At 42.9% G+C, this 18,324-nt stretch overlaps 1 protein-coding gene across 1 annotated transcript; it reads right to left on the bottom strand.

Annotated features, from left to right (window-relative positions):
- Positions 1–1,723: 1,723 nt before the first annotated feature.
- LOC119172710 (uncharacterized) lies at positions 1,724–16,046 on the bottom strand. The gene is made up of 3 exons (XM_037423863.2): positions 15,817–16,046; positions 10,746–11,280; positions 1,724–1,982 (listed from the first exon to the last, which is right to left on the bottom strand). Coding segments are annotated over exons 1-3 (540 nt in total). The 5' UTR covers positions 15,820–16,046; the 3' UTR covers positions 1,724–1,980.
- Positions 16,047–18,324: the final 2,278 nt, after the last annotated feature.

Here is an 18,324-nt window from a genome sequence, read left to right as displayed (position 1 = left end):
GGTCGTCTACCAGCTTCCAAAGGTGTCAATTTTATGAACTGGATCCTTCGCTCAAGCTAAAGCTACCATCACACGTTTCCCGCTCCGATGCGACACTGTTATGCCGCCTTTGGTTGGGTGTTGCATTTAAAAAATTGTACACCTTTCGCATTGGTATGGCAGACACTCCTACATGCGACTACTGCGGAGCTGAAGAGACCATCGAACACGTCCTGTGCAGCTGCGCTTGCTACGACACACAGCGATGCCAGCTCCGGATGGTTTTGAATCAACTTGACCCCGGACCATTTTGTGTGCAGAAGATACTAGGACCCTGGGCATCTGCCTCAGTTGCGCAGAAAGCAACTAAAGCACTGCTACTTTACCTAAAGTCAACAAACCTTAGCGACCGCCTATAGACTGTGATTGTGTGTACCTTCTCATCTTTCTGCAACCTCTTTTCTCCCCTTTATTTCTTCCCCAGTGTAGTGTAGCAAACCGGATGTGCGTCTGGTTAACCTCCTTGCCTTTCCTTGCATCTTTATCTCTCTCTCTCTCTCTTTATTTCTTGGCAGTCCCCCTAAGGGGGAAGAGCCATAGTGGAAGAATCATCATCATCATCTATATACCAGACTTAAATACAGAAATTATGATTATTTACGATGTAGTAGGCACCGACCAAGCCTGCTTATAGCAGTTACCCAAAGAGCGTTCAGAAGAAGCTCTGAAAGGCCGCTTTTAGAGCTTTCACTGTGAGTGTGTTGCAGTTTAACGCAGGCCTGGCTGTTTTTTATTATTTTGGTTAAATTTACTATATCAACCTTTATCAAACTTTGTATACTAGGTCTATTGAATACACAGATGTCTATGTACTTCATTTTTATCAAGTAGAAGTTATGCAGGACCAAGCAAACACCTTCAATGATTACTCCGTCACGGAATTTGGTGCGGGAACCTCAGAGGGGCATCTCCACTTGCTTTTTTGTTCGTTTTATGCTTGCCAAGCGTCGTGTCGCGTAAAATGTGGTGTTTTCTTGACTGTGAAATTGCGCTTTACTAATACGTGAAAAATGTTTTGCTTCTCAGTGTGCCTTCAGACCTCATAAAATGCAAGAATTGACTTCGTCCCACGTCTACGTCTTCTGTCGGCATCAACTTCAGTAACGAAGAAAACTGTTAACTTGACTAACTTCCCAAGTGACTTTGCTATGACGTCACATTGTCAAAATTTGTGTCGTAATCGTGGGTTCACAAAAAATTCATGTCACATGGGGACGTCTTCACGTGATATTCTAGCTTGTTTAAAGGTGGGAAGATCTCGAAGAGACTGCAAAACCACGTGACATGCCTCCGATCCTGGAGGCAATCGGGATTGGCAGTAGGTTCTGAAAGCTTTGGAAAAGTGGCAAGGAAGGATGTGTCCTTCGACTGCAAAAATAAGTTTGTTTTCGGCTTGCAGTCGTCTTACTTAGGTGAATAAAGAACCTTTAGTATTTTTATTATATCCTTTTGCAACAATTATCGGGTATGTGAAGCTGGTCACAGCGCAACTTCATTGAGGTCTGACTCTCTACCCAGAAATCTTGGTTAGATTGTCGAGCGCACATGTGACAAGTGGTCAAACATTTCCACTATTTTAGGTGGTACATAAAGCCAGAACGTGTCACCGCCGAAGTTTATAAGAATTTGTAATGGCATCCCACTTACCTCACTCCAGCCTACCCTATAGTGGTAAACCCAGTAGTAATGTTCTTGTTTTATTATCGTGTACTCCATCAGGGCTGCCAGTGTTATTTATTCTGTGCTTCTCGCTACGTAGCCATTACCATAAGATTACCAGCCGAAATACGTATAAACACAGCGATAAAGTTATTAAAAAGACTAGATAACGCCTAAATCTACTTAAAATAGATGCGCATTCCCGTTGCAGTTGCTTGACCGAATTTTCTTTATGGGTAGCAGAAGCATGCGTCATACTTCAAAGCGTTAGCTGTCCGATGTTCCTGTAAATAGAAAAAATAAAATGAGTGAATATGTCACGTGGTCTATCAAATCAATCACATCTAGTGTGATGCAAGGCATTTACATTATTTCAAGCATGAAGCCATTCCTAGAGTGCTTGCTGTGCGTCTGGTTCTTTTTACGTGACTAAATTTCTAAACGCGGGCACAATTATTAAGAGCGAATAATTGTAATATTCAAAAACTAAAACAAAAAGAGATCGTGAGTGATGCTCTAAACATTTCAGCGGCAAGTAAAAACACTATACGTAGTTTGACTGATAGTGATGTGTCGTGAAGATCAGGAGTGATATGGTGATTTATAGGCACCATGTGATAGATTTTTGATGTACCATAGCTGCTGGAGAACCCACAGCCTAGAGGGAGAAAATGCCAACCAGCTCGGCCCGCCCTCTGTTGGAAACGAACACGACTCGCTTGTCCCTCTTCGTCAAGACCAGACATGTTCAACAGTGTCATCAGTACAGGACTGGCGTGGAGAACGCATCCTACGTAATGCACTCCTTATTACCGCTCTGCTGGTCGCGCGAACTGCACATGGCTGCTGTAGGCGAAGTTTATGAGCAAGTAGAGCACTTACGAACTTCCTTTCTTACGTTTTACGAAGAAAGTTTTTATGCGGTGGTCCACTGCGACGCCGTGGCATATTTCCCTCGCGGATGTGACGTAAAATATTCACTAACATATTCTAGAGAAAAAAAAACGCGAAGGAAAAGATCCGTAGCAGGTCGTCGAGCAAGCGAACTCCTCAGTGCGCAGCGCTAACCATCAAGCCACCGAGTATGCTAACGGCGAGCCCTTCATATATACCATGTACCACTGGCCATCCTTAGAGCTCGGCTCCTCATCCCGTCTTCGTCAACAGTAGCGAGATGGCACGACAAGCATGTGTTGTGCGCACGTGTTCTAAAGGTCGTTGTGCCGCACCAGCGAGCGCGTAGTTGTGGTCACGTGCCCCCACATGGTTCGGTCTATAAAGGTATATTGATATATAGCTTGATAGCTCCCTCACGCGTGCGCTTATCTTGGGATTTGGGTGCTCTGTACTTCTTGCACTTGCACGACAAGATCGCATTGAATGTACACTAGTTAAAGAGACCATGAACGTTACTTCGCTCGCTGCCACGGCCGCGTTTACAAAAAGAGCGCGCTGCTCCCACACAAAGAATTGTGACCACTGTTGAAGCTTGTCCATGTGTACACTTGTGCGTTCGGTTCGTACGTCTTTGTGTTTGAGCCGTATTCTATACGTGTCAAGCTGCGACTTTCGCTTAAAGTTTCCAGCTGCTTGCCATTCATCGCGTGACATTGCAAATTGTTGCTGCAGCATTCATTCCTTCGCCCTTGTGGCGAAACAATGCACAATGAATCCTAAACTACCTCTGCAAAGACACTTTCACTTCCGTGTTATATCGATTCCTATAAAGCAGGATGAAGTCTTTTTTTTTCTCTCACACCAATCTGGAACCAGTGGACGTGCTGTTTATTTGCTAACATACTCTATAATAAGAAAGTGTATTATGCCAAGGTTCATCAAACTTCATTGACATTCTCTGTCAAGGAAATGACCTAAGCAATGTGCAAACGAATGAATGATGAACAACTACAAGGGAAGGATTGGATGACAGGAATAATCATCTCGGAGATAAACCCACAACTGGTTCAAGACGAAAGGGGACCAGGTGCTCTCTGTTTTGCGTTATTGACATTTTTTTTCATGCTATTGATTCAAAAGAGACACACTTGGATGAAATTGAATAAAGACCGAGGAACACGTTCATCCTGCTCATGCCGCGACGCAGTAATCCATAGTACTGAAGCAATTATAATTATAGTAATAATATTTGATTTGCATACACAGATACACAAGGACGCAGAGGAAAGAGGGAGAGAGCAAGCTGGCAACTGCCACTTGGAGGGGCACAACGCCTGCTCACTCTTTCGGGAGTAGGGAAGAAATAGAGGAAACAAAGGTTAGAGGAGAGAAAGAGGAAAGAAGATGAGGAAGGAAAAAAATGACGAAATCTTCGACGAGTATCAGTATAAGAAACATAAATAAAAAATAATAAAAAAGACCATCTATAAACGGGTGGCCAGGTCTGTTTGGTTCATAAATTTAAAGAGAGCTTGGTGGGCCTGGTCGCGTCGGGAAGCACTACCACTCGGAAAGAGGTAGTCGTCTACGGTCGCGCACTTAAGTCCTAGGAATATATATTCCTTAATCAGCAAAGACGGCTGAGTAGCAAATGTAGGACAGTGCACTACGAGATTCTCTAGTGTTTCACAGGAGCACAAGCTGCGCACAACAGACTGTCCACACGCCCTTGACGGCCTAATTGTTCACGCGCCAGCATTGAACCCACTTCCTAGTTTGTACGACAGCGCTCGGGAACTACGAGGCAAGCCACGGTCACGAAAACGCGGAGAGAACGATCCATTCGCCACACGGTGGTCTGGGTGCTGCTATATTAGGTGTCGGCGTATAAGCAGACGAGCGTTCTCCATCGTACATAGAATTTCCGGGCAGTCACGGCCATCATGGTTGCATGACGAAGCAAGGCGATCCGCTTCTTCATTACCCGAAATATCCACGTGCGAAGGTACCCACTGTGCAGCTAGGTATACCCCACGTGACAGAATATTGTTAATAGATTCCATGATGCTGCTCGGAATAGGGCTGTTGGTCTCCTTGCTGGTGAGTCTGCTAAGGGCACCACAAGAGTTGGTCAGGATGAGAATCTTCGAAGCTGGTAACCCTTCTTGTACGTACTTAAGGGCGCCATCAATCGCTGCTAGCTCGGCTGTCACCGACGATGAGGGGTGCGGTATTTTAAACATTCGCCTGGTATCGGTTGAAGGGCAGAAGAAAGCGGTGACACGCGTCGCGAAAACGAAATACTGTTATAAATAAGTTTACATTTGCTCACATATATTTTATGTTCGCCGACAATTGAAGTCACCTGTTGAGGAATCATAAGTTGTGAAAATTTGACTTCATCATGCGCGCCATCAACAGCCTAAGCACTCGAATTTAGGATAAAAGATGTCAAATGCTCTGTTATAACAGCTAGCTCGCAAGAGATAAAAGCAGGAGTTTTGAATACAACACAGTCTTTTTGGAGAGTTTGTTGTAGCACTTTTTAAAATAACATCGCAACTCTTCCGCCTATCAAAGAAGGTTCACTTGTATCCGGCTCGTGACAAACACGTAGCGGATGACTTGAATGTGTATCTAAAACTTAACCCACTTTTCATAAGCAAGGTGACCAAAGCCAATTTCTAAAATAGCGTTTTTATCAATTGTGGCAGCGAAACTTTAGGCGGAGAATAACAGAAAATGAGGTAGTTGAAACTATGAAATGGTATAACGAGAAAGTGTGGCGTGTCTTCACCAAGGTAGTTGAACTTTAATGGTGGATCGTTTCTCCACAAGGTTGAGGAAAAGAATGTTGGTATAGCTAGAAATTGTCAAATCATACGAAGAATAGCGAGCGGCTCGAACCTTAGAGTTTCATACAACAGAACTTAGAGAGAATTCTGGCACTGCTATCGTCTACCCCCATGGGAATTATGGGAAGTACAGGCTTCGGAACGGATAGTATTAGCTGGCAAACTGCCTACAGAACTTTTTCTACAGTTTCACTTTCGTTCTTCGCGCAGCGCGGGTAGTGAGGTGCAGTGAAAAACACTGAATCAGTGCCTTTGTTGTTCTAAGAGGCTAGAGACAACTAGGTTTCTTGAATTGCTTTGACATTGGAGCTTTACGAGTCGTATTAGAGAGTTTAAACAAAGCGCCATTCACTCACCGGTGCACATAGATGTGGCGTTTCATGCCAGTGCAGGATAATCCATCTAGTTCATATTTTTGCACGAGGGCGTCTGGCATAAACTCATTTGAAACAACTGCTAAATGACGGTGAAACGAAGTGAACACACCGTCACACTCTTTTGACATGACTTCACAACTAAACGAGAGATACGTTTGGTGCTGAGTCCCGGCCGGCCACTTGGACAGTCGCACCTAGCACCGCAGCAGACGAAACGTCAAGTGTTTGCCACTTAATACTGTATTATTTCCATAAATAGATAAAGCGTACTTTCGACGCAAGACAAGTACGCTTTCTTAAAGTTGTGAAAATAATTCACTATATCTTGAAGCTATAAGAATCGAACTCCTACCTTTTCGTTCGCATATGTCCCCTTTTATTAAAAAAACAGTGACTGCTAGTCATTATTATCATCCAATATAAAAAATTAGCATTGATCATATATTGTGAAGTTAAATATAATTGAATTGAATTTTTTGAGCAAGTTTAACGAGCGTGACTACAGTCATAATTTGCTACACAACAGCTTCAGGAAAGACACGCTTCGTACAATTTACGGTACACATAGACCAAATTACCTAATTCCCCACTTCCATAATCAACAACCCACTGTAACGACCTTAATTGAACAAATTTCCTCCATTTATGCCTTCAAAAAGATACACACATTCCTTCTAAAAACTTTTTCTAATACCTTTTCCGATCCATCTTCTTATTTTATGTAACTTGCATATGCTGCTGCATTTAAATGCGTCTAATAATTATTTTTATTTTGTCTGCCATCGTTGTGCACAAATAGTTTCTCATTATTTCTTTTTGTGCTAATCCGCCATTACGTTCATTTTTTTCAAATGGCTTGATGTCAAAAAAAAAATTGTAAATGTTTGGTGGTATTGTATGCATTTCAATTTTGTACTGCTATATATAACCGCCTATCTATGTGTGTACACAAGGGCCGGTTGGCTTTTTGTCAGACTTTTTTTGCCTTTACGCCAATCCCCTGGGCAAACTGTGTATACGGGTTGTCTGAAATAAAATAAAAAAAGAAATAAATAATTTTAGAACGCAATGGCAGAGCAATGCATACCCTGTTGGCCAAACTTGTTCAGGTTTCACTTATGTCTCGTGGTCACGGAAACATTTAGCAAGAAGATTTACATACAAAAGAGTGAAGCGATTTTCATAAATATAGCTTCATCAGAATTTGTTTTACATTCGGCAAAACGCGTCGCGAATCTCAAGAACGTAGTCCATTCAAAGCAGACCTGAAGCCTGTACTTCCCATAATTCCCATGGGAGTACACGTGCTGCTGAAGGAGCCCACGTAGATACTAGCACCTGATTCCCCTCTAAGTGTTATTGTATGAAACTCTATGGCTCGAACCTTGCAGCATATTCCTCAAGCATAAACGACGCACGAAAAGAACACACAGACAATGAGCGTGAACTGTCATAGCTCGACACTAAAACCAATCTGCTCAAACGCGAAAGAGAACGCACTTAATGAACACACAAGTATGCAAATGACAAGCGCTAGCAACTTTTAGAACCTTGGGGGCGATGCTTTTTAAGTCACATTTAGTGCGTTTCCTACCTATGTAGTCGTATTAGTGGGTAGCCACCACTAGTTTAGGCCTTGGAATGTTCGCTCGATGGCAGTACTTGTAAATGATAAATATATGATGAAAAATTACGAAACGGTGGTACTTGAAGTTTTCACTAGATGGACGCACGGGCGGACAGACAGACAAGCACCAGTAGGCGGGCGAACGGACGTAAGCGCGGATGAATGGTCGGATGGACGAAGAGACGCAGGGACGCACGAACCGACGCTTGGGCAGAGGGACACGCAGACGGATGGATGGACGAATGAATGGACGCATGAACAGATGTACGGACGGGCGCACAAATGCTTTGACGGATGGAAGCACGGACGAACGTATGGACGGACGGAAACAAGAACGAAAGGACGGACGGAAGCATGGACACTCAGGCAAATATTTTCCCTTACTCATTATCGTTCCCTCCATGGACATGCTGTGATTTTTTTACACCTTTGGAATCAGTCATCATCATCATCATCATCATCATCATCATCATCATCATCAACAACAACAACAACAACAACAACAACAACAACAACCTGACTACGTCCACTGCAGGACAAAGGCCTCTCCCTTGTTCCGCCAGTCAACGAGGTCCTGTGCTTGCTGCTGCCACTTTATACCCGCAAACTTCTTAATCTCATCAGCCCACCTATCTGTCTCCCCCTTACACGCTTGCCTTCTCTGGGTATCCAGACAGTTACTTTTAATGACCGGCAGTTATCCTGCCAACGCGCTACATGCCCGGCCCATGTCCGTTTCCTCTTCTTGATTTCAGCTATGATATCCTAATATTCGGTTTGTTCCCTGATCTGCTCTGCTCTCGTCTTGTGTCTTAAGGTTATGCCTATTATTTTCATTTCCATCACTCGCTGCGTCGTCTCAACTGAAGCTTAACCCTCTTTCTAAGTCTCTATGTTTCTGCTCCATTGCTAAGTACCGGCAAGTTGCAGCTGTTATATACCTTCCTCTTGAGGGATAGTGACAATCTACCAGTCATGTTTGAGAGTGCTTGCGAAATGTGCTCCACCCCATTTTTATTCTTATAGTTACTTCAATCTCGTCGTTCAGCTCCGTGGTTATTACCTGTTCTAAGTAGACAGTCTTTTACAACTTCAAGTGCACTAACACCTATCTCGAAGCGCTGTTGTCTTCCGAGGTTGTTGTACATTACTTTCGTTTTCTGCAGAATAATTTTAAGACCTACCTTTTTGCTCTCCTCCTCTAACTCTAATCATGAGTTGCAATTTGTCCACTTGGTTATTCTGCAATGCAATGTCATCGGCAAAGCGCAGGTTATGTACTCTCCATTAAGCCTTATCCCTAAATCTTCCCCACTCTAAGCCTCTGAACACCTCCTGTAAGCACGCGGTAAATAGAATTGGTGATATTGTATCCCCCGGCCTAACACCCTTTTTGATTGGAATTTTGTTGTTTTTTTATGGAACGCTATGGTGGCAGCTGATCCCCTGTATATTTCTTCCTGGATGTTTATATATGCTTCGTCGACGCCCTGATTTCGCAGTGTCTTCATTACTGCTGATATTTCTACTGAATTAAACGCCCTCTCGTAATCTATGAAGGCTATGTATAGTGCTCAGTTGTATTCTTAGCATTTTTCTATTGCCAGATTGATATTATGAATGTGGTAGATTGTTGAGTAGCCTGTTCAGAATCCTCCTTGTTCCTTTGGTTGATTGAATTCTAATGCTGTGTTAATTCAGTTAGCAATTACCTTCGTAAATAGCTTGTATACGACGGAGAGCAAGCTGATCAGCCTGTAATTCTTGAAGTCATTGTCATCTCCATTCTTATGTATTAAGATGGTGCTTTTTATGTATTAAGAAGCAGTGTGCTCCTTTAACTTCAAAGCACACTCGTGGAAAAGCCCGAGACGTACAAACGCCCGTGATCATGAGATAACTGCTGGCGTACAAGCGGCCACGCCTTGCTGAGGCGCACACGGTCACTTCACGCCATCTCTCCAGTGATAACCACAACACGTGGAAGTCGGAGACTTTTGAGTTGGGCCAGTGGCAAATGGCGTATAGAAGAAGGCTCACCGTTATGCAGTATTAAGAACGCACGCTTCATGTCCAAGTCGTTTCACGCGGCGCGCTTGGGGGCGAAAGTCGTAGGCACGACGCATGATGACCGAACGTTTCCTTCAAAATGTTTTTTGCAATATGGTATTGTGTATTTTACAAGGTTATATACGTGACGAAAATACGTCAGTGGAGCCGCGATGAACCCCGGTAAAAATCATTTTCTCGTTAAAAATTCATTCAAACGAAAATAAATGGGTTTAATAAGCATCTGGAGGGACGCCTACTCTGGGGCGCCAGCTTAGCTGTTTGGAGAAAGTGAAAATGAAAAGACTGAAGACCAGGCGTGCGAACATGGGCTCAAATGAGTAGTAAACACTGTACACGGCCAATTTAACGCACACAATCAAAGACATCGGCGACAAACATTTTGCCGGATACACTGGTGTCAAAAAGAACATGGATATTATATCTTCGTACAGGTTATTGGGTGGCACACAGCGGAAATATCTCTTTAGAAACATACCTTCAAGAAGAGAACAAAAAAAATAAATACACTTGGTGCATAAATCCACAATGACGTGGTTGTCAAGAAAAATTACGTAAAGCTCTTGGGTTAGGCAGCGCATTATCGAGGTTCCCCTGCAAGGACACTTGCAGGCCCAAAACGGCAGCAGCTTGGGCTAGTTAGTTTGTCATGACGAATGTTATAGCTCGAATCAAACCTGAGGATACAAAGCTATAAGCGAGTGCTAGCTTACAATTGAGTTTGTTCAGCAGAAATAGAGTTTATACATGCACCAAAACCACAAAGAACTGCTACGTGTGACAAATGATGACTTATATATGTACTGCATTGCTATGCGATGGAAAGCCATGTTGAACTACGTAATGTTTAAGAGAGAGATGAAGCATAATATATACCAGGCCTTTTATGTATGCTGCGGCATATCTGCAAAACATGCAGATCCAGACCCGACAGCATGCTTTGAGTAAACTGAGAACTGTTTACACAATAAGCAAGGTTAACGAAAGCAGTGCATTCTTCAAGCATCTCAACTTTCGCTAGCCGCCTAATTAGTTTTATATCGTCTACCCAATGAACCTGACAGATTCGTCTGATATGCTCGAGTGGTAATGGATTTGTCGACATTTTCACCACACTTGTTTCAGAGGCTTTCATGTGGGCTTTGCTGCACGCAGCCTAATGAATAACTTGGCAGTGAACTTTCGCAACTTCAGTGTTTATAAGTTATCTAGAATACTTACACTTTCGCCGACGCAGCAGGATCAGATACTGCACAGGTGTACCAAGGCCGTAGCCATAGTTGAGGCCGTATGACCCTAGACCGTATCCGAAGTCGTAGTTTCCTGTTCCGTACCCGAGGCTGCCGATCTTGTGCCCATAGACCGGAGCCAGGTGTACATCCGAACCAACCACAGAACTGTGATACGTTGTCACCTTCGTTAGTGTGGCTGGCACTGTAGTGACGGTAGTAATGGTTGCTGGTACATGATGAGTCGTTGTGACCGTGCTCACGCCTTCAGGAACAACCACTGCTGGCACAGCTACGTGTGCCGGAACCAGGGGCACGACAGGAGCATGTGCTGGGCCTTCAGGAATGACAGAGTATTTGTGCGGCGAAGCGTAGCCAATACTGTGGGCAAATCCCGTAACAGTAGAGTATCCAAAGCCTCTAGACACGCCGAAGTGGCTGACACCATATCCGAGGCCGTAGCCAGCGCCGATATAGCCGGCAAAGCTTCCCGTGACCAATGACAACACTACAAATGCTGTTGCAGTCTAAAAAGAGAAAAAAAGTGTGTAGTTATGTAACTCAGAGTCAAATCATGATGAAGTGCTAGCCTGTCGACTATCAAAAACACAAATATGTTGAATGCGCATATATTTAAGTGCAGCCATTTGCGGCTAAGTCAGCGAAGGTGTTGTGTTGGTTCTGACATCTTCAGTTTGGGCAAGATTGGTTAAATGTCTGCGATTTTAATCAGCACCCTTAGATTAGAGTCGACTGCCAGCCTAGCGGCCACATTTGCAGCCACGTGGCAGGGTCATCTCGAAAAACTGCCTGTTGCATTCGTTGTGTGAAAACCTGTGATGTAGCGTATCAATGCGTAAGCATTGTCTACCTCTCAACAACTAATTCTGGCTGCACTGCCATTGCTATGACAGTGGAGCTTCTGCACATGTATTAATTAGCGAAGTAGTCCGTGTACAGGCGATTTCGCTATCAGTTTCCCAAGGGCATAAAGCGTGCACGTTTTCGCAAGAGCATTTAAAGTTTATGATGGTATTCTGAAGCAGTGCTCTAAAAGCTTTCGGGAAATCATAGATGCACCAGTGCCGGAAAAACATACATAAAATATTTGGTGCGCTCGTCAGCGAATTCTACTAACATGCATGGTAATCTGCCAGTAGTTGAGGCCCACTTGCGCACTGAGCGTCATGCAATAATGCTTGCATTTTGAAGCTACTGCGAAATTCTAGATTAAAAAAAAAACAACACAGTTGATCCCACCGCCTTAGGAATTGGTATAGCACGAAAATAAACCATTTTATCCCAGAAGTAGTTTAGTGTTGATATAAGAGAGTTCATACAATGTCTGTTGGTGTTTGACAGTTGAATTTACGTACGGTTTTTTGTTAATGCTTCAACGCTGAAGCTTAGTCATACATCTCCCTCCCGACGACTAAGGCTCATGATAAATGATTGATTGATGAGCCCTTGTGATCATGGATACATGTGCTAGCTTTAGTAGTTACCGTATTAGCGAAACCGAATGATGCGATGTGAGAGCCAGAAGAGCTTGTCCGATTCTACGCTAAGCTTGAGCTGAGGTCACATTACGGTTTACTAGAGTATTGAGCGCCACTGCCCTACCGAAAAAAACACAACGCGTGTTGCGTATTCTGTGCTGGCCAGCCACAAGTTTTGGTGTGGCGAGCGCAAGCGGGAAAAGCGGGGTTACAACCAGGTAAAACAGGCGCCTTGCTCAATGCCATGCAGAACTATTTTAGGAGCCGAGCTTCTTAGGTTGTGGGTCATTTCGTCGTAATATGTTGTAGTATCCACTTATATTTAGTTTCAAGAATTGTTCATGAGATGGTATTGTGTTTACATGTGCTTTGAAATATTGCTATGCGATGGAAAACTGTTTCAGGGGTAAACCTAAGGTTACGGAAATTTCGTAGTAGTATGCTTCTGTACCCACTTCTAGTTAGTTTCGAGAATCGTTCACCTGGTGGTGTTGTGTGTGCATGTGCTTGTAAATATCACTAGATGGCATTAGTGGTATTGTATAGTTGACGAATAAACAGGATAGATGGCGCTGTTATAATAAAAAACTCACGGCCTGTCCACTGAGTGAATGATGTTGGGTGGGACGAAGTGGGGCTTCGGACGGACAGACAGACAGACAGAGAAACGGACGAAGAGATAGAAAGACAGATCTACAGGCAGACGGACGGACGGATGGTTGAACGCTTAGCTCCCCTCATCATCATACACTCCGTGAATATGCTGTTAACCTTTTTAGTATGGGTGGAGGCTATGAGCCATGCCGATGCTTTGGCTGGTCGCCCCCTGCCAGCGTTTTGAGGTGTTGACAAACATGCACTTCCATTGAAGACGCCCTAAATAGGACAAACGCGTAAAAACGACGCGTTCAAGGAACTAAATGTGGAAAATCGCTCATGGTGCGTTATGACATATTTACAAGGGTACAGTGAGAGGGCGTTGGTAGATTCAAAAGGCACGTTTTCAAAACATGCAATGTATGGAATCATGGCGCAGTAGATGGCGCACCCGGCAGCTAATGTCACTGGTTGAGAGCTCATAGCTTCGACTTCCATTGACAGAATATCTTTGTGATATATTCTAGAAGTCATTTCAGTGATGGAAATACATTACTGAAATCTTCATGGACCCCTGCATAAAAGGCTTTCGAGTTAAAAACATATGACGCAGCTTTACGGAAGTGTTATGATTTATTTTAAAAAAAAGAGGGCATGGTCTAGCGGGAACAGTGGGATAGAAATATACCGCAACGAACAAACAAGGGATGTCCTACATTGTCAATTCGGTTTCCTTGTCACCGTGTTCCATTGGATATGACAGAACCTGCTAAGGACGCTCGGGCTTTTTTGTTTGTGGACAGGAAAGCATCCACGTTGTAGCCACATAGTATGCCGTAGTCACGAGATTTCGTCCCGCAAGAGGCGAGCGAGATAGAATTACCAAAAGTAAAGAGGAGGTAGGGAGGGGAGAGGTTGTTTGTAGAAAATGGCAGATGATGCTGTCATTTAAAACCAGGATTTCTTTCTATTTTACACTATATGCATCATTTTATGGAGAGTATTTAGCACCAAGATTCTGAACATCACGTGGAAACCGACCTCCACAATGACTAAAACATAGAGACGAGAGCGAGAAAGAGTTTATTATCATAAGGTTGCATATTTACCAGTTACTGCTAGAATGTGCTTCTAGCTGCACAGTTTCGCTCGTTCAATAAAAAAATATTGCATGGGTGGTTCAAGGTACATAGGAAAAGGCTGATGTGCTTGAGAGACATGACAAGCAATTATTTTGGTTTGTCATAATACCTACCAAAAATGAGTGGCAAGAACAAAGGAGAATATAAAGCTGACAAGTTAGGAATCCTGTACTTTCAGGTTAGCCAGGCCAGGTAGCACCACAAAAAACACCATTTTAATTATGCCGATTTCTCTCCCTCAAAAATAGGGTAACACTGCGATCTACCAAAGTTCATGAAAGGGGTGAGCTCCCGCACAATTCTTGACTTTAGTGTGCATGACGTGGACAAGTTTCATGTACTTCTGAACTAGCGCGTTCATGACAGGCACTGTAAAGTTGCTTTCTGATGGAGGCATTGAGTCGCAGGTACTTTAAAGTGAACATAAGCACAAGCCCAAATTTTAGCTGCCCACGCACAATCGCCCTTGGTAATGCTTACTACAAAGTTTTCTGCTGAAGGATAAAGTTGCTGTATGAGGCCTTTAGGTAGTTGTTATACAAGCTATCTGGTGTCTCATATTTTTAATGCGCTCAGTAATCATGGGCGTTATTTGATGCTTTGAAAGTTTCAGTATAAAATACGGTTGTGTAATGCAGTATGATGTCAAGCGCAAAATCTTTGTAGCAAGATGTTTACTTGAGCGAACATATGTTGTTAGTTTTCTTCGTTCCTCTTGATCATTATTTATACAAGCCAACAGGTCTGATAACACGACAAAGTTCCACATTCATTTTCATACAGAATGTCTAGTCTTGTCCTGTGGCTGCTACCCTAACAGCAGTCATCTCATGAGCGGTTGCACTATATCAATATCTTCTGATCTCCGGTCAAGCTCCCTCAAATAAATAAGGTGGCTAGTTGAAGTGCTTATTCTTAAAGACCAATTTGTGTCACATATCGTCATAAATTAATTTTCGTTGACATACACTTCTATCATAATTATTTCGCTAGTAAGGGGCCAATCTTATTGTTCTCATATATGTTGAAAGCTTGCGTGATGTCAGTAATTCTTTTCGTCGATCGAAGTAGACTAAAAAACTGCACTTGAACGCTTTTCATTCAAAACATCAACGTGTCCACATTCAGTACTTTTGCTAGCACACTGGCAGTCTTGGACTATCTTTGGCGTACAGTTTTATCCTAATACTCAGTACAATGTCTGAGCAGCCAACAGGCATAGCTGGGCAGAGAAGTTCAAAATATATGTGGCATCTTAATTTTTTGCTGAAGTTTTAGAGATCCAAGTTTTAGAGAACTAGATATTTCGCGGAGACTATAAACTTGTACCTTAAAACAGAAGGCACTAAGGCAGATACCTCTACGAGACAGCAGTTATTATCGGCAGCAAATGAAGAAATTGGAAGTGGTTTCCTCATGCCATATCATAGCTTCTCTATGAAATATACTTGACCTGGAACATTATGCAATGTTTCTTGGGTCTGAGAGATATTGTTCGCATCGCCCAACTAGTCTTGTGATATCAAGAAACAATATATTTTCTGCTAACAGTATTTAGAAGTTTGTCATATGGCCTGGTTCAGCTACTCCTACGGGAGCTGCTGTCCCAGAATAGTGTACTAGTCGACTTCCAACGAGCCTTGATAGTTAAAACCTGCAACCACTAGAAAGGCCAGGTTACGACACAAGAGTAGGAGCAGATATAAATAGTAATTGTTTTTTGTTCATAGCTGTTAATAGTACTTTTGTGCATGAATAGTAGAATATGTCAAGACGGCAATCACATCAGGTTACACCAAAATGCAAAATACTGTAAATTTCTCACCATAATTTTTGTGCGGCCCCACTTCGGCTTATCTCAATGTTTTATCCGGCTGTTCGCACTCCCTGTGCACTTGAAAGGTAATGAATCACAAAGATCTTCCGCACCGGATACTGAAGTTTTCACCGACGACGCGGTTACCTTGGTGCGTTGTTACGGACTGGCACAGACAGGACCTAGACGCGCTGCTCTATTTCAAATGCGCTACGATAGAAATCAGGAAAGTTCTAAGCTCACTACAAGAGAGCAAAATAAGAGCACCTCTTTTTCAGCGAGTCACGTTTAAGTTGGTTTTGCTTTACCTAATGCGGCACGGTGCCAGCTAGAAGGTATTGCACTGAAGTAACCAACCTTTGGTTATAGCGTAGTGAAATATGGCTTTCGGAAAAAAAAAAGAAAGTACAAGAAGCAGTAAAGCAAGTAATCAAAGCATGAAAATGAAGTCTGTCAGCTTGACCAGGTTGGAAAAAAACGTGTCCCGTACATGTAGTCGCAATCCAGCGTTTTGAATGCGCCACGCGTTCTCGTTCAGCGCGAATGAAAATACCATAGAAGGTGCATGTATTCAATATTTGCAAAGATTCGCGGGTTACGCAAATGCATGCACTGTCTGCGGCTGGCGATGAGCTCTGCTCCGGCATGCAGTCAGGGCGTTGAAGCAACTGGTATCGAATCTGTGACCTTATCTGTCGTTCGGCCAACTGGTTCTTCACGTGCAGATGGGCTGGTCACTTAGGTAATATAATGCGTTTTTTTGTCGTTTAATTCTTACTGCATTTATTGTCAGAGCCCTGGGTGCTCTACACCAGAGTGTAATTTGACTGCCAAAAAGATTCAAACAAAATTGAGGTGAAAAAAATTAAGTTTTCGGCCATTGAACTTGGAACCACCATTTTTCCGGGGTGCTATTAGTAGACTTTGAGCGACTAGAAATAATTCTTTTTTGAAAATCCGCACGTATTTAATTGTGGATAACTGCTTTCTTTCTTAACCCTTTTTCCACATCGCGGCATTCCGCAGAACTAATTTGCAGGGTTTTGTGTGCATGCGGCTTAAGTTGTCGATTGATATACCATCACGCTACCAATTGCTAGCCCCATGTTAGCTCTATCAATAGAAACGGCCGATCAAGAAAGGCGTTTGTCATGGGTTCAGTCCCTGAACAGGACAAATTTTGCGCCAAATAAAACGCGTTTGTACTGAAAAATGTGTGTAGATTATATTATTGCTGCGTGTTACATATGGGTAATTATAAGTTGTCTTTTCCTTATACTAAGAACTATTGAATGCTTCGCGCCCTTGCTGCACTGAAGTGGATAATATTATTTTTAGACCGAAGGCATCAAACATTCGGGCCGCATGCAACCAGCTGACGCTTCCTTTGTGGTGCAGCCCACACATAACTGTTTTATGCCCACACTTCTTTTATGACTTCATGACTGCTTGTGACTTCGCTAAAGGTGCTCACATAATTTTCGCCCCTATGTAATAGTCATGCATTGCTTCAACAACTTTTATTTACCAATACTGCCCAGAGGAGCATATCGCAGGGGATAAATACACCATGATAATTGTAAAAAAATTCAGGCCGCATAGCGAAAAAGTGTAACAAATATTGCTTCCAAAAATAATTGATTCAAATTCATAGGTTATGAGAAAAAACACATTCTTTGTCCTACTGGACATACAAATGCAACAGTCATACGAAACATCAACTACATAAAAATGGCAAGAAAGAAATACATATGGAGCGAGGTCATGTTGCAGATTGGAAAGTAATGAACAGATAATTACAGTGAATGAAGGCATTGAGGGTTGAGTAACTTGGGGGCTTGTCAGTTAATTCCGTTCAGTCACAGTGCTTGAAAACAGGAATACTTGAAACAGTTGTTTTTTTTGCGGGCGATGAAGCTACTGTTAGTTGATGGTTATGTCTTGTTGCATACCCAGAAGAAAAGGTAAATATAAAAGAACTAATATTAGTCTATAGTTTGTATATAAGCGGAAATAAAAATTTTTGTCGGGAAACACGATGGCGTTCCGTAACTGTAGGCAAATAGGCTTGTTTTAGGAATTCTGCTGCAGAGGTACGGGTGTAGTTATTGTACTCGAAGCGGACTGCTTTCCGTAACACTTGTTCGAACATTTTTATGTTAGTATGTGTAAAGGGGTCCTAAATATTTGCGGCATAGTTAAGCACTGGTGGTATGACTGCTTAGTTTGCTTACGAGCGTACGAAACGTGTTGACGGTTGGTTCCCTCATAAGAAAAACATATTACGGTAGGCATTAGCCATTACTTCATTGCGATAGCACTTGTATGCACGCTGTCAGCTGAATTTCGCCGCCGGTATCGGCGTCACCGTCGCTTACCGTATATATATATATATAAATGTGTATAAGAAAATGCAAGAACAAAAAAATCCAGAAACTGACTCCGGCATGCGGAGAAATTTGGTCCTCTGAATCGTGGGTGCCAAACGTTAACCACGAAGCCACCAAGGAGCACGTC

Source organism: Rhipicephalus microplus, chromosome 3 (genome assembly GCF_043290135.1).
Source record: "Rhipicephalus microplus isolate Deutch F79 chromosome 3, USDA_Rmic, whole genome shotgun sequence".
NCBI lineage: Eukaryota > Metazoa > Arthropoda > Arachnida > Ixodida > Ixodidae > Rhipicephalus > Rhipicephalus microplus.
This window is presented reverse-complemented; position numbering and strand designations above follow the sequence as displayed.